Raw genomic sequence first — 24,814 nt, forward strand, 5'->3', positions numbered from 1 at the left:
TATTTTTGTCTTGCGACTTGCTTTTGTGTCCGCCGAAAGAGAAAGCCACCAGCCTATAAGTAGAGACTAGCTGCGTTTTGAACTTTGCATGTCCCAGAGCCCACTAACCCCCCGCAGCGGGCGGCTGCGCTATACTACAATCACAAATCAATCAGGATGGGCTATTAGGAGCGTGGAAACCGTGCTATCTTGTGGCGTCACGTTAGACTGGCTGCGGCTGATCTCTGCTGGGAATGTGAGTCACTTCTGGCGCAAACAAAGCCCACCCAGTCCCTGTTGGGATTTGGAGGGTTAGCAAAGCAGAACAATAATAAAGGAAATACAAACTTTTACTTTTTTTTTTTTTTTTTAATTCTCAACATTTTTTACAACGTTCTTTATCTGTCAGTTTTAAATCATATTTTCAATTAAACGCGACTCCCGTGTTTACTTTAATGAGGAATAGGCTTTTAATCGGTGTAGCGACAGAATGATAGTAGTAAACCTCTGCACTGAAGAGACGGAGCGCCGGGCACGCGTACGGTGCCTTGCGCGCTCCCGCCCGCTGCTGCGCACAGACAGCCGGTGCGGAGAGAGAGAAAGAGAGAGAGAGAGAGAGAGCTGCTATTAGTTGTGACAGAAAGCGGCGTCAAGCACATACCGTCTGAGGAGCAGCTGCTGCGACAAGGTGGGTTTAAGGAAATATATTTTATTATGCTCACACCAAGATTCGTTTGGCTTGGTCGCATATTTGGAGCGCTTCTGTTTTCAGCGCGGTTGCCATGTCCTCCAGCTTGATCCAGCGTCCTCCTCTCCGCGCTTGTTGTTGTGTATCCGCAGATGCTGAGCGTCGCCGTGCTGTGTGTGTGCGCCGTCGCCTTCGGGCACGTCTCTGCTCGCTCGGACAGCGGCAATTTTCTGGACGATAAGTGGCTCACCGGAAGATGGGATAAATTCAGAGATGTAAGTGACGTTTCTGGGTTTTATTAGCAGATAATACCCCCCCACCATCACCAACATCACCCAACCCCCATCCTCCCAAGTCCCCCCTTTTTTTCCCCTCCTCACAGCCTCACGCATTGGGTTGAGATCATGCGCTCCTCGTTTTCATCTCGTTGTCTCAGCGACGCGTCACGGGTTCCTCTGTTATGTTTGTCACACGTTCATCAGCCTCTTCACTCAGGCTGTGAACAAACCAACAACCATTCAGGGAGGATCCTTGCTTGTGTGTGTGTGTGTTTTTGTTTTTTTGTTTTTTCTTTTTATAGCTGTGTGGTTAACAGCGGTAGCCAAGGCCTCAGAGACACAAAGCTGTCTGTGAGTGACCGAAAAGGGCCCAAATAGGTAGAGACAGGGCCGCACCGAGGTTGACTGGGACCCTGAGGAGAATTGGATCTGGAAGGCCAGTTTTAATTGACTCTTGTTTAAGCATCGCAAGGTGCAGCTTACTGTTGTTAATAAAAGTTACAGATATAAAACCATTACAATTTATCACCATAGTGTTCTAAAGAAAACTTTTGAGTCGTCATAGTTTTTTTCCATAGCGCCACCACCTCTCCCCCCACCTGCAGCTGCACTGTGCTAGTCCACTGTTTGTAAGAGGGTTTAAATAGTCAAAAGGAAGAAGAAGAAGGAGGAGAAAAAAAAGCATTTGGAATTAATTGTGAAAAACGCTGTGAGTCAAGGAGTGGAAACTAATTAAGGTACTTAGGTTTCAAACTGCAGTGTGCAAAATGTCTGTTTGGGGTTTATTTGCACCTCGGCCAGTTTGGTACCTGACTTACTTGGATACTTCAGTTTGAAATTTTCAGGTGAACTTTTTATGTGTACTTTTATAAATGAGGATTTATAATAATTTTCTATATTAGGGAGTCATATTTTGTAAGAGTGAATTGTCCCAAACATGAATCAGAACCTGTATAATTAGAAACAGGGTTTAAAACAAGATTTTAGTTAAATTCCATAAAATAACATAACATATAATATAAAAATGTACTGATGTTTGAATTGCCGCAGGATGACACATGGCACGGCTGCCTTTCTGCTTTACTTTGCATGTTCTCCCCATGAACATCGGTTCTCTCAAAATACTCTGGCTCCCTCCCATCATCCAAAAACATGCATGTTGTGATAACTTGGCTCTCTAAGTTGCTTTTAGGTGCAGTGAGTGTGTGTGTGTGTGTGTGTGTGTGTGTGTGCCAGTTTCTGCCATGTGTCTCTTTCTGTGTTACCCTGAGGTGGAGAGGCGACCCTTCCAGGACGTAGCAGCCCTGTCCTCCACTTACCACTCAAGATAGACAGATAAACAAGGAAGAAGAAAATACGAGATTTGCCCATTTGTGTATTTTACTTCACAATTAATCAAAAATATTTGTCATCTAAGATAACTGCATTGATACACAACTAGATGTGGGATGAGACAAAAGGGGAACATGTGGGTAAATGGGGGAGGGGGACTTTACCAATTGGCAAAGGGGGGAATTGACCTGTAGCTGTCTGGTAAGCGACCAGCTGTGGGCCGGCTAGCCTGACCGATAGCATGGCTAGTTAGCTAGCAAATATCAACTTGTTACAATTGTAGAAAAGGGAAATACCAGAAAATAAATAACAACAAGCAATCGGATGATGTTTTACAGTCGTGTTTTGAATGTTTGTGCAAATAGCGCGGAAGCCGTGATGTTTTCGCTCGAGGTCATCATACCACGAGAATCTTACAGATTTTCATTCCTATTTTAAATTCTGGTTCTGCTAAGCACATCTATCAACTTATTCATTTAACATATTTAATATTAATTAAATTCATGTTTAACATTTTAGATTCTAAAAAAAATAATTTCATATGAATTATCTGAAGCAATGGGGAAACTGGATTTTTAAAAATGTGTTGGTTCAAACTGAGTGAATTTAAAAGTTGACATATTTTTGAAAACTGGACCACAAAGCAAACAATGAAATGTATTTTTCGTGAGAATTTTGCGGCTCTTGGCAACCTCTCACTGGCCTCACTGGCAGGGGGTTAAACTGTGTTTTATTTGCTCTAGTCCGATGATCAAAGTTCTCTGTAGGAATACAATAAGAACATTTGAAATAGGACCAAAAATTTCGCATCACCAGACACATTTTGGCTACAAAGATGGCCCATAGAACGTCAGCCTGTGAAGAAATATAAGCCAAGATGTTGCGAATATATTATTATTTCCTATTTGGTTTTGCATAAATGATATAAAAAAAATCTCGAGGACTTATTAAAACACTGAAATGTAGAGCATGTCCTCTTGGACATGGCATCCTTGTGGGATCATTAAATGAATATTACAGGCTGTCTGTCTGATTAGGCCTACCTGTAGCCTACATATGCTTCCCTAGTGATTTGCCTCTTCTCTCAGCATAACAGTGATTTACTGTGAAGTGATCTGGCTGATTATGCTGCTGCTGAAAGCCCTCAGCAGCAGACTATATGTCAGCCACCATTAACCTGGCATGCTAAGGCCACTTAGGGCATTAATGCTCCTGCAGACTCTGGCGGATAATACCTCTGATCATGTGGTCCTGTTGCTCAGTTTGCTGCAATTAATCACCCTCCTCTGCACTAATTCCTGTATCGATTAAACAACCATTTAGTAAGAAAATGCTGTGCTTTTTTTTTTTTTTTTTCCTTTTTAGGAGCGTTGTTATTCTTGTTTTGTGCACTGGGGGACTTGAATGCTGCTTCTTAAGATGTTTTCAGCAAGTAGCCGCTGCTGTTGAAAACTATTGAAATTACTGCTCTGTGCTTCACATGGTCTGTCTTCTGCTAAAAAAAGATATCATGCCTCTAGCCACGCATTTAATGGCTCCACAAGCGCAACAGAGTGCATGCTCCTACTTGTACTCACAAACATACACACACACACGCACGCACGCACGCACGCACACACACACACACACACACGCACACGCACAATAACAAATATGAGCTTTATGTGCAGCAAAAGGATCGGCGTGCACATTAAGCCTAGAAACCATCTTTTTGAGAAAAACTTGTCATTGGATTGAGTCAGAAAAACATCAAGGTAAAGAATTGCAGTAAAATAAAGCTACACTCCAAACTCAATAGAAGGTCATTTCCTGTGTGCTACAAATGTAGGATTTATAGCTCTAGAGCCAGAGAGAGATACAGAAGTGGTGTTCTTTCTGTTTCTTATTTTATTCGATTTTTCATCTCCTTTAGTGTCGGGACAGACGTTTTCTCTGCTAGCCACGGCAAAGCCCTTAAGCGCAGGTGGACCCATGTGATACGCCTCAGGTTCTAAATTGGATTATGCAAATACGCATCCAGGAACAAAAGGTTGGAGAGTAAATTTTACCGGCCATGTGTCTGTTCTATTTATGGTTACCTCTTTTCCTGAAATAAGGAGACAGACAGTAAAACAGACAAAGCCCCTTGCACAACTATCCATACGCATTTTTCACATTTTGTCATGTCACAGCCACAGATTTTTTTTTTTAAAAGAATGCATGGTTCAATACAAAAAAAAACAACTAAATTTGAATATTGTGGGCTGTACACATAATCGGTAGAGCTGGGTAATAAAATTAAAGCAATTTTGATTTTTCCTTGATAGATATATGAGAAAAGGTTGATGTAAGTCCTTCAATATAAAGAAAAGACGATAGCCAGTGATAGTAAGAGCTTGTCCAGTTTGGAACAATCATATGACTGGAAAAGACAGACTCAAAGTTAGGTTGACACATGCAGCACAGTAGCAGTCAGACAAGCTAACTTCTAATGTTTGTGCAGCTGCAGCCTCTTAGTTCAGATAAAGGGTACGGCATGACGGGAAAAAAAAGAAAAACAATGAGACATATTTAACAGGAATAGTTTAGTCATGTGAAAGTATTTTGGCTATTTAAAGTTGGACAGAAAACAGAGTAGCATGCTCTGCAAATTATGTTCTGATGAAGTAAATGAATGTCACCAATCAGTACTCCCCTAATTTGAATTTGTTTGTGTCTGTTTATTTTAGTCATTCATTTTTATTTTGTCTTTGAAAATGGCTAAACTATACAATGAGGATATAAAGATTGAAATTTGTTTCCTTTCTAAGCATAGACAGTGTCTATTTTACTGTTTTGATTGTTTTCCTTGAAAGCTGCTAAAATTTTCATTGAAGATATCAATTTGTTTATTTTGTCTTTGCCTGTTTATATTTCTTTTTCTTTACTTTACTAAAATAAAGCAATATTTCAAATGGGATAAACAAAGGAGACATTTTAAGAATTTATATTTAAATTCCTATTTTATTTATTTGACATCAACAAAAAGTGTTTTTGTGTTTAGTCTTTAATATTTTAATTCTAATATGCCTCTTTTATTAACTCAAAACATGGAGCTAAATACAGGATAATGACGTATTTGAGGCTGAAACAGACTTGACACTATGGCAGAAGTTCACTTTCCAACAGACCTCTAAGCATACAGCCAGAACTACAATGGAATGGTTTAGATGAAAGCATATTTGTTTTATATTTGTGCCTTAGAATGATCCCAAATTTATAGCTAAACTGAGAATCTGACATGAAAGACATACAAATTGACATGCACTAAAAATCTAAAGAAGCTTCAGTTATTTTGAAAAGAAAGACTCTTACTTGTTAAACGATAAATAGAAAACCATCATTTTCCCTATGTGGCAACAATTGGGCGTTCTCACGTAAAGCAGTATGTAGGTATGATAATTTGTTCATTTTCTTGCTTTAACCTTGAAGCTTAGCAGTAGAAGTGGAGCTCTCTATATTGGGTGTATTTCATTTCCTGTTTCAGGTGCTGTCTTCGGCTGAGATTTTTTTTCTTTCAGCCAGTAGCATATCAGTACATTGTGGAAGGTGTTTGTGTAAATGCCAGCGGTTTTGAAAATGTTCACTTTTTATTTTGCAAGCACTGCAGACACTTGGACTTGTATCCCTGCACAGCTGCCAAAGCTGAAATATTTTCAGAAACAGAGCCCAAATAAAACTTTCTAGATAAATGCTTCAGCATTTTGTTGTGCAATTATATTCCTAAAGCTAATACTAAGGTTAATTTTCTGGCCAGATGCATGTGTGGTAGGCAAAACTTGGAAGTGATGCCAGTCTGATTTATGCCGCCATGCATAATGGAACAAATGCATCCTCTCCTGTCACAACACTGCCAAGTTGTACATTGCACGCTCTGTAGAGGTTGCACCTCAAGGCACAGTCCGCCTTGAGGTGCAAGGCTGACTGTGATTGGAGTGACACAAGCTTTAAACACAAACACAATGCAAACTGTAGTTCTGTGACACGCTGACCACTTCGAATTTTATTTTCAGGGGCTTAATAAAGTGGCAGAGGCTTTTTATTTGCATCTATTGTCATTTCAAGTAAACTACCCCACTGATGTTAGATGGAACAGTGGACAAGCAGTAGTGTAAAATCAAACAAAGAGAATATGGTGGCCAAACCTCAGTTCATTTGTTTATTTTACACAGAAAAACTCTGCAATCAGTTTCCAATCTAGGAGGTAAAGCAGACGAATCCCAGATATCCCACTTACATAACTTCTGACTTCAGTTTTGTCCTACAGTGAGATTATTTGCCATGTCTTTGCTTTCCATGAAGCTTTCGCTTCCAATCAGTGCTGCTAAAGCTGATCCAATAACCAACATATATGGTCCTCACAAGTCTTTACGCCCAAATTACTCCTCCAGGGTAGCCATCCTGTGCAGAAACTATCCATATAGTGCAACTTAAAGTATATACAGCAAGCATGTGGTGCAATGTTGCTTTCATTCGGCTCTAAAAGCCATCACTGGATCTCACACTAAGTGCACAAGATAGACGCCTGGCTGCTGACTTACTGTAAGCCCCGTTAGGATGGCTGCCGAGACATGGGGCCTGAGATAAACTCAGGAGAAAGATTATTGTAGCAATGAATTGGAAAAAAAAAGTGGTGAATGATTTGTGATGACAGAGACTTGATTGCATGGTTTACCGTGAGAACAAGATAATGTCCTGGTCAGGCCAGTCTCATTAGAAGAGATTATACTTTTTTTTTTATCTTTCCCCCATTCTTTATGTATTTTTTAGCGTCCGTGTGTGTCCTGTGTTGTTTGTGTTGTGGAGTGTGAATGATGTTGGGAAGGTACAGAGCTTGAGGCCTTTTCCACTTCAGAGCACCTTGGTAAGAATTTGCGTGTATTTTGTGCGAGCATGCATGCCACAAGCTTTGGCAAGAAAAACAGCCAGTAGAATTTAACGTGCAGGTCTCCTGTTGGACGTTGGTAAAAAAAAAAAAAAAAAAAGCAGCAGATTAGAGACAAAAAGAAGCAATTGGGGTACATTTAGGAAGAGGTATAATCAGACCAGCAAAGGTGAGAAACACCTGGATTTTTCTTGTGGGCACACACCCGATGCTTGTGGTTCACTTTATTTTCACATCCCTTTTCACATTTGGCAATTTTAGACAAGGCAGCTAGTGGACACAAATACACTGTTTCGTTTCCACGTTGAATGTTTCTATTCCCGATTTTCATGCTCTTAATCAGAAGAAAGTCTTCTTTTTTTTGTTCTGCATGTGTGTGTGTCTGGAAATATAGGACAGTGACACAAGTGTAAGCATGCCAAGACACGGCCGGCCACCTGAACTAAGAGGCTGCCCAAAGAGTGCATTAATCAGAGAAGTAGCCAATTGGTTGGTTGTTGCGAGAACGAAGCTATTAGTCCCTTTCAGATACACTTATGTATTTCAGTTATTTTTTTTTTAGAAGTATTTGATATGCCTCTCAAACTGAAATATCAGCATCTTCTTTAAACTGTAAGGGTGCAATATGGGATTGCAGAACTAGTGTAACGCAGCACAAAGCAAAGACAGCTGCAGCAGCACGTGTGCAGGTCGGCTCAGAGCAGATACATCATAAACTGGTAGAATCTGATGATGATAATGACATGCTTATGTTGATGCACAACAACTGTGTGTGTGTCTAAAGCACTGGGTGCATCTGAACTCAGCCGAAGGGAAGTCCTCAAGGAGAAACCCACCATAGAGGCAGGCTGTCAAACTGCACAACCTTTGTGATTCCAGCTAAATGGTCATATGGCCTGCAAAGCCTTGTTTGATGTGAAGGCTGGTGTTAATTTAGGAACTGTGATGTGAAAGGGGTCTACTGAAAGCCACAGAAAGTCCCATTTAAAATTGGCCACGTGAACAAGCACGCGGAAGGAGGTCAGACGAGACCAAATTTGAATTCAGCCACTCTAAATATACAACCAGAGCTACGGTGGAATTGTTTGGATCAAACCATTTTTGTCTGTCAGAATGACAAAGTAAAAGTTCAGACCTGTATCCAAACTGTGGCAAAAAAACAAAAAAAACCCCCTAAAAAACAGAAGTTCACAGACACTTTTCATCCAGCCAAATTCTCAAAGAACAATGGGCAAACAAATTAGTCTCTAGATGTGTGAAGCCAAAAGATTTGAAGCAGCAAGAAAAGGTTAAAGGTGATTCAACACAGCGTTAGCTAAGAGGGAGCTGAATATAAACGCTCGCGTCTTCCAGATTTGTATGTTGAAAATATCCACGTTCCCATTTCACCCAACTGTTTGTATAATGTGGAAAAAATGTTCAGTGGTATGGACACTTGTGCTCAGTGCTGCATTTGGTGTTTTGAGGCTATAGTTGAGTTAGTGCTCCTCCAATTATTTAATGTGTTTAATGCTGTCAGATTCCAGCGCTCACATTGGGTGTTTTGTGGTTTGCTAATGGGACCATATCTGGGTGCAGGAAGCGCTTTCGTGTTTGTTTGTTTGTTTGTTTGGATGTTCTTCTGTGTTTGCGTTGTTCTGTTCCGATGTGTCCGTTGAAGCCATTAAGGAATCAGACCGCAAGCACTTTCGTTGTCTTTCTGCTGTGTTCGCTTCTCTGGAGGGCCCGGCCTCTGTAATGCAATGTTCTCATTATTCTGTCTCAGCCTGCAGAGCTAGAAAGGAACCGACATTTTCTTTCCATTTTTTTTTTTTTATTACATAGGTGGACAGTAAACAGGGAAAGAAGAAAGGGGATGGGTGCAGAGGAGCCTCTGCTGAATAGGTAGAGGGTTAGGTAGATCAACAATGCAGGGCAGAAAGGAGAAATTAATTTGAGCTGTGGAAGAACAGGAGTCGACCCCGTGCTCCTTATAGGAAGAAAGGAAGTGTCACCCAGATAAAGTCACTGTTTTCCCCTCTGCTTATCTTTTTATAAGCATCTTATCTTTTTCAAAGCCGTAACTAAGGGGATGTTTATAACACCCCAAAGTCCGCTGCTGGAGATTTTTGTGGACAATTTTGACCTACTAATACTGATTTTAATTTCAGTCGTAAACGTTTAAAGTAAATTTCTGCTCCTACTGCTGTAAGGGGCCACTAATTATTTGTATCCGGAGCAGAGGGTCCAAATAAAATGAGCTGGGATAGTTTAGGAAAAATTCTTGTATAAAGATTAATAGGCAGAAATAACTGCCTAACTTTACTTTAAAAACAAAAAAAAAAACACCTGATATTATCAAGTAGGTTCGTTCATAACAGAATTATTTCAAGCAGAGCACTTCAGTGAAGAAATATGATGATTTTTAACCTTCCTCACCCAAGTCCCAACTTAAAAGGTTTACTTCCGTTTCCTTAGAGGCCATTGTTTTATGTTTTCAAAGCCCTCTGAGCTGCATAATGCAGCAGTTCCACTTGGCTGCCTTTAGGTGTTATCTTAAGGTTTTTTTTTTATTTTTAGAAACCATTCAAAGCATATCAAGCTTTTCTGGTTTTAATAATATGATGGCTTTTTCACACTTCATATGCTTCCTGTCAAAATCCTTGCAGGTGCCACAAACTTATATTAAATTGTGCATTTGTCTGATAATTGCCTCAGCACTCCATTATAAACACTCAGGTGCATATTTATATACTGTGGTACACTGCTGTTAGGTTTTCCAGTTCTTGTACCAATGTTGACCTAAAATTGAAAATGCATAAACCCCAAAGTTTAAAATCACCAGATATGAAAAGCTGCACTGATAGCAGCCTGGATGTCAGTCTTTAACTGTATTGAAAACAGTTAAAGGAATTTGAAGGGTTGAATGTTTTATTTATTTATTTATTTATTTAATTTTTATCAGTGACTAGGGTTTAAGGGTGGAGTAGCATCATCTGTAAGTATTGAGCATGTTGGGGTCAGAGAATAATGGGACTCAGAACTTCTGAAGGCAAACTGCGTGCAAGTATGCATGAGAGTGACTGACTGCGAATGATAAACACAGAAACAATGGAGACCTGTGAAGAAACAAGAAAAGCCTATCATTGTGGTGGAGAACAGAGTGTAGGCACCCAAAGACAGACAAAACGTCTTTGGAGTGAGACGTCTGAACTCACACTGGGCTAAACAACTGAGCGCTCACTATTTCATAATCCCCTTTTACATTTGAATCAGAAGCCAGCACCTGCTGGGATTCTCTGTGGCTCGTCCCTCTATTAAAAGCCAGCAAATCTCTCACCTTGACGCATTCCAGATTTAGACTGCAGGGCTGCAGTCACAGGGCACTGAACTGAGTCACTACCTCAGGGAAGATTTATGTGAAGTATCTAGTTACACAAATGTTTCACCTGAAAAAGCTCTATTTCATAGCTACACTGAGGAGGTTTAAAAGAATATAGCAATGAGGATATGCAAAGGAAAACATGTAGGTAAAAGGCTCTTCTTAAAGGTTTTTTTTTTTATTGATGTCAGATGATGAGAGTGACATTGACTCTCAAAAGCCATTTATCTGCTTTCCCTTTATTATTTATAAAGCAAAGAACTAATGTCAAAATTAGATAAAAAGTTGCATAAAACAAGAGTGTGCTCATTCAAGCAACAAGGATTTGAAGCTTTCGTCTATAATTCATCCCTAACAGATTTGTGTGATTGAATTCTCAGGATGGGGAATTTTTTTTCCATTGATTCATCAGGATCTCATTTTTTAAGATGACAAAAAGCCTGGGAGTTTTGACAGCAACGTGTGCACTTTAGAAACTCGTTGTGTGCGTTTATATGTGTGTTAAGGAGCAGAGCTGAGAACCTCTGAATGTTACCGTATAGCAGTGGGATCTCAGATCAAGGCCTCTCCATCTTGTTAAAGCCAGAGCAGTGCTGACTCTGTTCTTCTCCCTCTCTTTATTTGAAGTCCTTTTAGCCACAGAGAGCAGTTTCTAAGAAGCCCCCCTTCCCCCCTCCAAAAAAAAAAAAAAGTTGCCTCCAGCAGCTCACAACAGACCCTCAATCTGCTCTCCAGCTTTTATATTGCAACCCTTTTTACAAAATTCAACATGTGGCTATTATCTTCAGTGGAAAAGGGTACAAACAACATTCAGTCCCATACCAGATGACTCTGGCTGGAGGAGTCTCCCGGCTTTATTTGCTGAATCTCAGACTGCTGCTGTGTGAGTAAGAAGTCCTCAGAAACAGGCTTAAAAACAAGTTTATCAACTGAAGCATCTGGCACAGGAACTCTGAAACCCACAAGAGTGCCCGCCTGCAAATAAAAAGAGGTACAATAAATCTTGTGTACCTGTCAGCAGGGCGACTTGCACCACATTTTCAGTTTCACTGCATGTGGACCTGAATTCGGCTCTCTGTTCAGAAGTTCTACACACTTCCTCTCAGAAAGTCAGGAATTGTCAATAATAGTTTGCAAGATTTTGTCTGAATGTTGCCTGTGTGCTTATGGCAAACGGAAGCACGTTACTTGGTCTTAGTGATTATAAAGTGTCCAAAGTGCAGTTATTTACTAAATACCTTGGTTGTATTGTAAATGAGAAAAAAGGCTATAATTTTAGAACGGCCATGGTAACACATATTATGTCTCAGAGATGAATATTTGGACCCTTTTCTTATTTTGTTGTACAGGATTCATTTTCTTCCATTTCATGCAGCAACCGCAGCATGTATCTTATCAAATTTTTGCTGATGATAAACTGATTTACATATCCCTCCAAATCCTGATAATGTCACATACAGAGCTCACTGCCCTACACTGGCGCTCCGCAGAGATTAGAAACTAAAAACAATATTCTCTAGCGAAATGACAATAAGACAGATGCTGACATTCCCCCCCCCCCAAAATCCAATAATATTGCCCAGTCCTATAGAATCTTAGGAATTACTATAAAATACTCTACTAAAAATAATATCTAGATGTCCTCTTAGATTTTATTTAACAAATTTAACAAATGAATTATTGGGAAGCTTTTGCTACAAACAGCAATTCATGGTTTTGTTCAGTAACAAAGCTATCCAGAGCTATCGTTATTCCTTCTTAAGCTGAGAGTCAGTTTCAGTCTTACAGATGCTTCAAAGTCTAACTGACAGGAAGCTTAATGAGCTCCTTTCCCAGCTCGTATTACCCGAGTCCTCGTGTACCCTCACCAGCTGCCAGTTGCTTTATCGATTATTTACAGACAATTTATTAGATCAATATAAGAACTTTGTGGCCGATTCCTAATCTGTGATTTTGTAAAGTTCTGACCTGCCAGTATACTGTCATATTGATTTTTTTTTTTTTACATGATTCTGATTTCTCTCCAAGAACTATAACATTGCATGTATCTTTTTCACCTTCCTGTGTAAGTGATGATTAATTATTTATTCTCTGATGCAAAGTAATGCACTGCATAATAAAGAGTAGTTGCTGTAAAATATGGTTTTAGTAACTGCAAGCAGCAATGTCTGTGTCTACCAAAGAGGAATGTAGATCCATCTCTTAAATGTGACATATCCAGCATTTCCAAATCCAGTATGTTTCATGACTAAACTTCCACACCAAGAGTTGTTTTTTTTTTGTTAGTGCGGCCTGATCATTGCTTTTATTTACTCTTAAGAATTACATTCCTTTAGCTCAAATTACCTTCAACGTTCCATGTGCAACTACAAAGTTCTGAAGAATATTTTTTATATTAAAATGTTTTATTTTTGTTAATAAAAGGTTAGTTAACCGAATTCCTTTTATTTAATAAATCACACAAAGTCAAAAGACATGTGTCCAAAAGAACCAGTGTAGTTATTTATATTTTAAAACCTAAAATATGTGTATCGTTTTACGTTTATCCTAGAGTGAAAATCTTGCAATGACATGTTCGAATTTCTTGTAAAAAATAATCCAAATTCCTGCCAAAGATTTAAAAGTTAACGCATGTGAGTGAGGATGATGAGCAGCTAGTTTCAAACCAGCTCTTTATAATACCGCAAACACGTATTGCTACAACAATATACAATGCAGTAGCATGTGTGGTTTTGTTTCCTAGATAGCCACATGCCTATTTTATAAGGCAATATCTATGTTTTAAAATTAATTCCTGGTTCTCTGTCTTTGTAATGCTTTCTCCCAAAGGAGGTTGAGGTTTGTATGATGATTATTTTTGGTATTCTGCATTGAAAGACCTATATCGTTGTGCTTGTAGTGAACAGTAATACCTTCTCAGAATATTCTCTGAACATTTTTTTTTCTGATTATGTTTATTGACTAACTGTGTTTCAGGAGCCTGGAACATGGACTCCATCCAAGCCCTTCGATCAAGGTGGGTGAGAATGAGAAAGAGCAAAGCCCGGGGTGTTTTAGTTATGTAACAAAATAATGAAAAAAAAAAAAAGAAAAGGAAAGTACTCCAAGAGCGGCTCGCTGACCTCTAATTGTTCTGAGGTTTCACTAACATCATTCGAGTTGCAGTTGTTATTAAATTCTCAGAATTTGAAAACAAATGCCAGTTTTATAATACAAGATGTAGATGATAAACACATGTCATGAAAAAAAAGTTGGTTGGGCCCATAAATATCTTTTTTTTGCCCCGCAAGCATAGAATTACAAATCCATTGCAAATGGATTAGAAACAGTTTTTGATGATCATCTAAATATGTTGCGTAGATTTCTGGGTGAGAGGTTAAAGATATATTTTACAACTATGATACATTGCTTCTATGCTGCCAATCAATGTATCTTAAACTTCTTACTTGAACTCCAAACTTGGTATGTCTTGGTTATAAAAAATTTTACTATAGGGAAAAAAAAACCTGAATATAATTAATAAACTTTCCAAGTTATTTTGTGGGTGTGATGGGTAAGACTAAAATTTAATGCTTATCTAAAGTCTTATAAATTGAGAAATTTATTACTGTAATATTGTTCCCAGAAAACAAGTCTTTTGTCCAAACAGGTGTTCGTTCAGGACAACTTTAATGTGCTCTTTAAACGAGGATTAACCAGATTAAGCTGTGTCACAACACTTCACCTTAGACATGCAGATCTTTAGCATTTGTTTCTTAACAAGTTAACTTGCTACACCCTAATGAAGTTTTCAACAGTTTGCGCTAGTGATAATGTTTGCATGTTTTCACTCTGTTTTGACATGACTGATGATTTGGCTCATAACATATTTCAGTGGACTTTCCCAGTTGTTTATGAGGCTTAGCAATTTATCTTGACAGATTTATAGACTACTCTTTCAGCTGGTGCAGGATCACAATGCTCAGAGGAAGTCACATGACTCTTAACAGACAGGAAGCTGCAGGCAGAACAGTCATTTTTCTGTGAATGCGGGTAAAAATCCTTAGATTCCTGGGAATCTAAGGATTGATTAAATCAACAAAAGGACATGCATAGCCTTTTATTACAGTCTTACAAACCTGCACACAAAAATGTCATGTTTTTTTTTGTGTTTATTTTTAAATCAGCTGCTCAGGTTGTGGATGCAGATTAAATCACAGTCAGTGCAACAACATCATGTCCTTGGGGACTGGAGAGGATGCATTCTGTTGGGCATCTTGACTCGATAGTGGTGATCGGATGGAGAAACGAAAAGAGAAAAACTCTTTTCATTTAATGTCACCGAGCAGCTAAAACCAGGAGGATTTTCTATTCTTTGATCATCTCATTGCTATTTGTATTACAGACAGTGGTAATCTCCTGCGCTCATCCAGGCACACCAGGACATGAACATATCCTCTCACTTATCAGTGTATCGACAAACACACGCACACACACACACACACACACACACACATACACATACACACACGGACTGGGAAACAATAGCATTAGATAGTGCGTTGGAGGATGGAGGCAGGATAATCTGCCAAAGCTGCTCTGAGATTACAGTAAGGTTCTTTCGAGTAGAGGTCATTCGCAAACTGTCCTGACCGCAGCCAATGGCTTTGGATCTTGCTCTTAGGTGTGTTGCTTAAAGTTGACATTGGATCAAAAACTGTATCTACTGAGATCAAACCATCTCCCAGAGAGTCAGATGTAAAATCAGCTTATATGTATAACCCTAACCCATGAACGACTCTTCTACGTTCAGGCTGCTGTAAGATCAAAAGTAACCACTAAAACCAGGACCATCTGTTTTTAGCTCTAAGGATATTTAACAGTGTTACAGTGTTCTGTTGAGGGCAGCGGAAACAGCTAGTAACATACAAAGAAAGAGTGACTGAAATAAAAAAAACAAAAACTGAAACAGATATCACATATATTCATGTTGCTTAGATCTTAAAAAGGAAAAGGAAAATGCACAGCTTAACCCGAAAGCTTTGATGCTGCGTTAAAAGAACAAAAGGAAAAGTGTATCCATGGAGGATTTTTCCTTTTTCTTTGTTTACCCTCGCAGGCTTTTGCCGGCTGCTGTCTAGGAAACTCTGAGGTTTCAATTTGTTGCAGTGTGCACACATAGATGCACTTTACAGAGTTCTCATCATGCACGACTTTGTTCTGTGTTTGTAGCTCTTGATCCAGCCAAAGACCCCTGCCTGAAGATCAAATGCAGTCGTCACAAGGTGTGTGTAGCTGAGGATTACAAGACTGCCTCATGTGTCAGCCAGAGGAGAGTTAGGTAAACACACACACGTTGCGTCTTTCTATCTTCACAAGACAGAAATTTCCTTTGATTTCCATTAGTTTTTCATTCATTTCTATAGCTTAACTCTGACCCCAACCTTAACCATCAGCAGTACATGCCGAGCCCTAAATCTAACCTAAATTAAATTCACAACTCGGTACTAAATCTAGTTCCATTTCATGGCTTTTTTTTTTTTTTGTCATGCTTAAATGTTTCAGGTCTTCAATCAAATGTTAATATCAAACAAAGATAAATTGAGTAGATTAAAAAAAAACAGCATAACATTTTTCAAATGATGATTTTCTTTATCTAAGTTGGTGTATTATATATTTTTACATTTTTTTTATGTCTCAATCAAGTAGCTATGTTACCTTCAGTTCTCATGAAAATAGCTTTGTCCCCCCTCTGAATAGATTAAATAATTATTTGAAAACAATTTTATGTTATCACATACTCTATCTTGGTCTGGAATTCAATTTTGTTTGATGACCTGTTGACATTTTCAGTGCACTAATGAAGGAAGAACAGGAGAAATCTCCGGGGGGGAAAATACTTGTTTTGTACATTCTCTACTTTTTTTCAAATGTAACATTATCTTCTAAAAAGATGAAGCTCTAAAATGCATATTTTTAAAAAATAAATAAAATATTAACATTAGTTTAATTTCTGCCCTATTCTTCATCACATTTCATCCCATTCTCAATTGTACAGCATGAGCAAAGCAACTGTTTTCTTTAGTTTTTCCAGCTGGTCTCCTTGTTGCCCGGCTCTCTTGTGACTGTTGTGTGACATTACAGCTTGGTCCAGTTACCCAGGCGCTGGCACTAACTTTCAGTGGACATAAAGTGCTGCCAAGTGATATGAATGGGCTTTGTTTGTGTGTGTTTGAGTCTGGGATGCCTCAGACTGGACAGAGGACAGTAACACCACATTGACCTCATTTCCCACTCTTAGCAGCAACACAATTCCCAGGACATTGGGAGAGCAAATCAATCAAAAATAATAATTAAAAACAAAAAACAAAATAGTAATCGTACACAAATCCCAAATCCTTGTTCAAAGTCTAAAACCATCGCGAAGAACATGACGTTACGTTGCAGATAGAAAAATGCTGACTGTGTGACAAGCGACTGGTGAAATGATCTTTTTATGTTTTTGGTTGTCACCTCCAGTTTTAAAGATGCCAATATGCACCCGAGCGCCGGGTCGAAGTGCAAGCCGTGTCCTGTGGTTCACCCCTCGCCTGTTTGTGGAAGTGATGGCCACACCTACTCCACGAAGGTACCCTCACATTTCAACACTCATTGGGCTTTCTGTTGGTTTTTTTTGTTGTTGTTCTGTTTTGTACACAAGGGCAACACTTTTTATTTTATATTTGGTGGAGTTGAACCACATCTGAACCAGCTTAGCATCTCTAATCCCTCTCAAGACAATACTCTGCAATTCCTTTGGGGCATTTCTCTATAAGATTCATAAAGAGGAAGACTAAGATATTTGTTCTTTCATCTTTATAAAATTGCTGAAGCGTGTCAGGACTGCATGGAGAGGATTTGTAAATCTAAATATTTATGTCGTACCACAGGTTCTCAGTTCGGTTTAGTCCTGAATGTCGACTATAGCATCATTCTAGCAGATGAATATTCTTCAACGTCAAACATCCTGGCTGTATGCGAAGTCCGTTGCAGTCATTAACAAACAGGACTGGCCTGTATGTAGTTCCATCCATCTTCTAAACAACTCCGACCGGCTTCCCTGTAACTGCTGAATAAAACCTCCGCAGCATGACTCAGCCACCACTATGTTTCACAGTGGAGTGGTGGGTTCAGGGTTATGTGTAATTCAATTAAATTCAAGTCAGTTTGTTTAGATAGCATCTTTTCACAACAAATGTCATATCAAGGCACTTTATAAGAAAGTCATTTAAAAATAATCACACATATGTCCCAATTTATCCTAGTTTTCAAACAGTTCTCTTCATTGTTCAAACTAGCTTAAAAGGTTTTCAATTATTGACTTGCAACATTCACCATTCTGGAATGAGCATGCACAGTATAGACAACAGACAATTGCTTGTGTTGTGTTTGTTGACTTTACAGCAATCCCTCATACCGAGCATGCATGTAGCGACAGTGGAGAGGAAAAACTCCAGCAGAACACGGCTTAGTACAATCGGCCGTCTGCCGTGACCGACTGGAAGTTTGAGAAAACTGAACAGATACACAAAAAGAAGCAGACGGACTGATGTAGAATTATTTTCTATGTTCATGAAAAGTCAAATGTTTAATTGCAGGAGAGGGAGATCGATTAGTTGATGCCAGCAGTATCCTCGTTCTCCAGGAAGGCAACACAAGCAAAGTTTGTCCCGCAGTAACCTGAGCTTATAGCAGCATAACTAGAGATAGTTGAGGTTAACCTAACACCTGGAATGAGGCCTGAGACAGGCAGGGAGAACTGACTTTCTGGATTAGATTTCCCCGACGGATTGACTCGTACTTTCTACCTTCCTCTTCTCTCCCACTGCTCCACTTGGGCAAACATCACTGTTTTATCTATAAGCTGTATCAAAAGGAACATTTTTTAAGCTTAGTCTTAAAATTAGACTGGGTTTCTGCCTCACAGACTCAAACTGGGAGCTGTTTCCACAGGAGAGGAACCTGACAGCTAAAGTTATCAGGTGTCATTTGTAGATTTGTTTGACTATGGATGCCACCCATTTTTAATGTACAGTCACTGTACATTAGACGTAAACTTCAACAGTGTACTCTACATACTGAAAATGCCACGTTTGGTTCCTGAAACCAATGGACACTATACACTTGACTTGACTTCATTATGTTGTCTGCTCCTCCTTTCCACTCGAGGCACATCTCAGACGTTTCTCTCAACTCTCACCCTATAACTCTCATCATTTGTTAATTTCCTCTTCTCACATTCTGGTGTTGCTTCTGTCTTTGTTTCCCTTTAATCAGTGTAAGCTAGACTACCAGGCATGCATCACCGGAAAGAAGATTTCCGTAAAGTGTCCCGGCATGTGTCCTTGTCCCCCTCAGCCTGAGCAGGGCTCTGAAGAGAAGAAAGGTAACACCGTTCAGCTGGGAACGTCATTTGTATGGGCTACAAAACTTACATAAAGTTTCTGCAGCGTTTTTATTGTTAATATTAATGAAGCTTAACAATGAGTCATAGGATGAAACTAAAGTTTAAATCAATAACACTTCACAGTGTGCAGTGAATCAGATCTGAAGGAGGTGGTGAGTCGCCTGAGAGATTGGTTCAGAGTGCTGCACGAGAACGGAAACCACCAGAGAGTCAAGATCCAAAAACCGGAGAAGAACAGTGAGTCACGACACACTTTCACTGAGTCAGGACTTTGATGCTCACGTAGACGGTTCATAGCACATCCTTAAACTTCCTCACAGAGTTCGACGTTGGGACGTCGCCGATCTGTAAGGACCCTCTGGGCTGGATGTTCTCCCGACTGGACACAAACTTTGACCTCCAGCTTGACCAGTCAGAGATCAAGAGCCTGTACCTGGACAGGAACGAGCCGTGCTCTGACGCGTTCTTCAAGTCATGCGATACGCATCCCGACAAAGTCATAACCAGCTCTGAGTGGTGCACGGGCTTCCAGAGGTACACAGGTGGGTCACCTTCAGTTTGTTCAGGGCTGAGTAAACATTTCTCAGCTGTGACTCCTGAGATCTTTGTGAACTCAACCTGAGTCTAATTAGGCCTGACTCCAGTAACCATTTTCGTAACTTTTTTCTAATCTTCTTCAATTCTCCAAACGCAATGTATCGACACATTATGTTTCAATAAAATGTCTCAGGTCTTTTGCAGCATTTGTACCTGGTTCTTTCAATCAGGTAAAGAACAAATATTGATCAAGTGTGTTTAGTTAAGATAAAAGAGACTCAACAAAAAAACCCCAAAAAAAACAAGAACTCATCTGAAAATCTCTGCACGTTCGCCAAAATAACCCCCTTTGTTAAAGAGGCTTTAAAAAAAATCATTTGAATGGGAAAAAAAAAATCTATTTTTAATTAAAATCATTTGGAAAAAGTACAATAAGAAATGATTTCTTAAACTGAAGGGATTTATACTATGATGCATTCAAGATTTTCAGTCTGAAGACATTGTGTGAAACAGATTTGCTTGACTAAGGACGAGAATCTGTATATATTTTGTTACAAAAGAACAACAATGGGGTCGCTCATTGCAGCTGCAAGAGCGGACGCGGCATGGTGAGGAAAATCGTTATCAAAACAAAAGGTAGCTCTGCAGCTCGTTACCAGTGTCCCCGTCTCTCCCTTTCAGATTCCCCGTGTAAAGCAGAGCTTTCTAGCATCAGCAAAAAACAAGCTGGGAAGAAGTTACTTGGTAAGCCACCCTCTGGTGAACAAATTCACCCAAAACATTTGCTTCTCCTGCTTACTGTGTGCTCCTGCTAAAACCTGCAGGTCAGTATCTGCCTTCCTGTGATGAGGAGGGTTACTACAGGCCACACCAATGTCACAGCAGCAGCGGCCAGTGTTGGTGTGTGGATCGCTTTGGCAACGAAGTGGCAAGCTCACGCACTCACGGTCCTGCAGACTGTGGTATGCAAAAAGCTAGAAAACAGTGTCAGGTTTCTGAGCTGGTGGAAGAAGTGAAAGCATGTTGTCCAATTAATGTGTCTATATTTATATTCAGGGAGCTTGGGTAAGGGCTGAAGACATTATTTTGTTCTGTAAAATATCAAATCATAATGAGGCAATGTGGAAGGAATGTCATGTATAAAATCAAAAAATAAAACTGTTTTTTTTTTTAAATGCATCTTTGCATTTAAAAAAAAATGCAAAGATGCATTTAAAAAAATGCATCTTTGCATTTTTTTAAATGCAAAGATGCATTTAAAAAAAATTTTTGAAAGGCATGTCAAAAATTATTTATACACAAGTTTTGAACTTAACTGTAAACTGTCTGTACAAAGAGTTTTGTTAAAGCATAACATTTAAATCACACATTTTTATTGAAGTCAGTGCAATACGGAAAACCAATGGTGATAAATGATGCTTTCATTTCCCATGGTAGATGGAAATTGTTTTATGAAATAATCTTATAATCAACCTAATTAGATTTCAATTTTAAATAAAAAACTACCTAGCTATTTGCAAACTGTTGTGCTCATTGACAAGCTAATCTCAATTACTAGCATTTTTAGGCACTGAAAGATTTAGGGAACATTTTCACAAATCAGTGCTGCGCTGCGTAATGTTTGGAACGATCTTGAATGCGGTGCAGTCCGTCAAAAGAGCAAAAAATAAGATTTTTTTCCCCCGAGATTACAGTAGTATATTCACAAGGCTTGTGTATTGGACTGTTCATAAGAAACTTCTGACTTCACAAAGTGTCCTTGTAACATTTTCCAGTTTGGAAATATTCCACCTCCAAGATACAAAAGCAACAAGGCACAAGTCCATCTTATACTATGTAAACAATCTTTTATTAAGTGATTTTTTTTTTGTTGTCTCTTTTTGATTTGTTTTTTTGATCTAGGTGTAATCCTGGAGTCTTCGGGGGATCTCGGCAGCGGCGACTCCCTCTTCACCGACGACGACGAAGATTCATTCGTCCTTAACGACCAGGCAGGTATGGACGACGAGGACGATGAAGATGAGGACGATGACGATGATGAAAACGATGAATATTTGTCATAATTATATATATTATATAAAATGACAGGAAAAAAAATTTAAATTACTGTATGTTTGGTCAAATTGCACGTTTCTAGGTGAATCCTCCCCTCCCCACCCAGGCAGATAATTCATCATACTAACAGCCTACAGACTATTCTCTGTGTATTGTTTCTCTATCGGTTGAAAGGAAAGAAAAAAAAATCTATATTTTAGAAAACGGTTTCAGATTTTTCCCTCCTGTTTAACTAGAAGATATACGTGTACACTTGTATTTCAACCAAGCAGAGAATATAACTATCTGACAAACTGGTCCATTCGCTTGGATTTGGTCACTTGTGCAAAGACCTTTCCTTACAGTGGACAGTCCATGTCTTTCAGTGTCTCGTGTCCTTGTGGAACACTCCGATGCCTGAGTGTGTTGATGCCTGAAGGCACATTGTTAAAGAGATTTCCTTTTTCCCTCATTCCTCCGTCTTCTTCACTTCATCCGTCCGCTCTTTTTATCCTTATCAAATGTTCCCGTGTATAGGTGGGACGTCGATGATGTAGATAAGAGAATATTGCACTTGTTAGGTTTCTTTTGATCTCGTTTCTTTTTCTTTTTTTTAAACTGTGACGATAACTTTGTGGTAAAAACAAGATAAGGGTTAGACATGCTGCAGCAGATGAATTAACGTATACAACAACAAAACAAACAATCATAACAAAAAAAAACAATCAGAAATATGAGCTGCTGTCGGACGCAGATCTAGTCGAATCATCACGGGCTCAGAAAGGATAAAACAAATTTACTGTTTGGCCTCATGTTTTTTTTTTTGTTTTTTTTTGCTGCAGAGGGGGTATTATTGTTATCTATTTTTCTAATCCGTCGTAGGCCGAATACTGGAGATGAAACAGATTTGTCTCAGCATGTCTAATACTGCGTAATGTTGTTTCCGTCTGTAGAGGCAGAGGCCAAACCTTTGAGGAACTCAAAATGAAAAAGAACAAGAAAAAAAAAGAAAAGAAAAGAGCTTGCAGTTGTAATAAAAAAAAGGTCTTAAGTGTGTACAGATGAAAGCTCCTTAGAGTTCAGAAAATATGATGTTGATGTTTTTATATTCGCAGATGCGTGATTTTAGCACACAGCATAGCAGATTCAATTTCTTGCACATTAAAGAAAGAAAGTAACAGAGCCATGCACATATGTTGGAACATAAATGGTGGATATAAAAAAGTGTACACATCTCTGTTTTAATGCCAGTTTAGTGATGTATAAAAAAGGACTATAGTAAATCATTGACTTTCATATGTTATGACTACTCTATATAATTCAACTAATGAACAACAAAATCTGTTTTGAGGAAAATGTGATAAAAAAAAAACAGCCGTATTAATCTACACAATCTGGGACTAATATTTTGTGAAAAGAACTATTAATGCAGCCACAGTGTTCAGTCTTCTTTGACAGGATTCCTTCAACATGCCACAGCTTGACAATATTTGCCCAGAGTTTTCTTCTGGACAACTCAAAGAGCTTCTGCCATTCTCAGTTGTCGACTCCTGCAAGGCCATTCCAATTTTTTTTTAATTGTATGTGTATTTGAACTCAAAACATGCTGAGAAATAAAGCTCCTTTTCATCTTTGGCTTCTAGCATTTTGGATCGTTATCCACTTTTATCATGATGCTGCCACCACCGTGTTTCACTGTGGGTGTTGAGTGTTGTTTTTATGCTAAAATTAACTTTTTGAAATTGTGGCCAAAACTTATGCTTGATTTCATCATCCACAATGATTTGGTCAAATTAGTCAGTTTATAAGTTTCTTCATGGGAAGAAAAGGCTTCTATCATGTAAGCCTACTACTACTGATTTCAATAGACAGAGAACACAGGGGAATCTTTTCGCATGCAGAATGCAACCTGTACTTGACAGTAACTCGTGCAGCTGCTTCAGGATTGCTGTTTAGAGCCTCACTGACCCGTTTTAGCTTTGTCTTTTCATCAGATCTGGAGAAAATCCTCGTACAACAGCTATACATTGGTTTCAGATAAATCTGATTCGCTATAGCTGATGGCAAGGGCAACCTCAAGAAGACTGGAAATCAAAACGGTGCTTCAGCAATGTTAAATTAACACTGTGCTATGCAATTGAGTTAATGAAGCCCTTTTTAATGTTTGCATTTGTCCCTCTGACAGGTTTGCTTGTTTTTCAGTTGAAATGCCACATTAAAGGTGGAAAATGTTTTTAAAAGATTTCACGTGGTCCAGTTTTTCCACATTAGAGACGCTTGGCGTTTTACCAGCGGTGTGTTGACTTTTGAGATCCACCATGGGCTGTGGGGGTTTAGTTGTAAGGTGTGCCTTTTTGCTGGTAAGGACATGTGATGGGTGGGCAGGATCACTGACGGCTTTACTCTAAAGCCTGTATATTACATTGACTTAGTTCTGCCATGTGTGTGGGGTTCTCATTTAAGATGGCGTTACAATGGCTTCCACCACTCGTTTAATTTGTCACATAGTTAGAATGCAGAGAGATACCTACCAGCTAGGGCATATAAACACTGCTGGATATGAAAATGTTTTATATAGATTGTACACTGGCTAGAGGAAGCTTTGGTTTAGACAGCTTTATACCAGAAGAAGATAATCAGCGTTTGCTTTTCCATTGTTTCAGTAGCTTAATCTGATCTGCTGTATCTATTTATAGGGTAACTCTTCCAGGGTAAAATAAAAATCTCTCAGCTCAGATGTGTGTGTTGTTAAGTCACATTAATACATTAATGCAGACCTGAGATCAGCTAATGCTAACATACAGTAATTACTCTACTATTTGGCTTCATTCTTAATTTTTCTAAACTGCTAAGATCTGAAAAGTGCCATCTAATTGTCCCTTTTTCTGTTTTTTTTTTTAAATGTCCTTCCAGTGTTTGTAATTCTGATTTTAAATTCACTTAGAAACTGGACAACATTGCAGTCTCGACGCGTTTTATGACTGTGACAACATGCAAATCTTTTTTGAAGACCTCGGACACTGTAGCCACTCTTTCACCAACCCCACACTGTCATCACAGCTCTTATAGCGTTAGGTTATGATACAGATGCATTTTTTACAGTGTATGTATAATTTGCTGAAATAAAAGCTATATTGACCAACGTCTCTGTTGTCACAGACAGTATTTGGACATGAGCTAATGAGACGGACCTTCCTCATTTCCGCGTCTCAGTTCCGCGTCGAATGTTTGTGTTCCTTATTCTTCCATCTCATTTAGAAAAAAGAGAAGTTGCTGA

General features: G+C 39.0%; 1 protein-coding gene across 1 annotated transcript; it reads left to right on the top strand.

Moving 5' to 3' along the window:
- The first annotated feature begins 345 nt into the window (after positions 1-345).
- Positions 346-24,680, top strand: spock3 (SPARC (osteonectin), cwcv and kazal like domains proteoglycan 3). The gene is made up of 11 exons (XM_014996546.2): positions 346-667; positions 820-942; positions 13,518-13,557; positions 15,753-15,861; positions 17,040-17,148; positions 18,837-18,945; positions 19,090-19,203; positions 19,287-19,508; positions 20,185-20,247; positions 20,328-20,465; positions 21,406-24,680. Exons 2-11 carry the CDS (start codon positions 820-822, stop codon positions 21,564-21,566), a joined length of 1,188 nt encoding a protein of 395 aa, XP_014852032.2. The 5' UTR covers positions 346-667; the 3' UTR covers positions 21,567-24,680.
- The last annotated feature ends 134 nt before the right edge of the window (positions 24,681-24,814 follow it).

Source organism: Poecilia mexicana, unplaced genomic scaffold (assembly GCF_051168715.1).
Source record: "Poecilia mexicana isolate PSO_F unplaced genomic scaffold, ASM5116871v1 scaffold_1, whole genome shotgun sequence".
In the NCBI taxonomy this organism is placed as follows: Eukaryota; Metazoa; Chordata; class Actinopteri; order Cyprinodontiformes; family Poeciliidae; genus Poecilia; species Poecilia mexicana.

Coding starts and splice junctions, on each gene's coding strand:
- spock3 (XM_014996546.2), top strand. CDS start 820: ATGCTGAGCGTCGCCGTGCTGTGTGTGTGCGCCGTCGCCTTCGGGCAC. Junction 17,149..18,836: donor GCCACACCTACTCCACGAAG/GTACCCTCACAT, acceptor CCCTTTAATCAG/TGTAAGCTAGACTACCAGGC. Junction 19,204..19,286: donor CCAAAAACCGGAGAAGAACA/GTGAGTCACGAC, acceptor ACTTCCTCACAG/AGTTCGACGTTGGGACGTCG.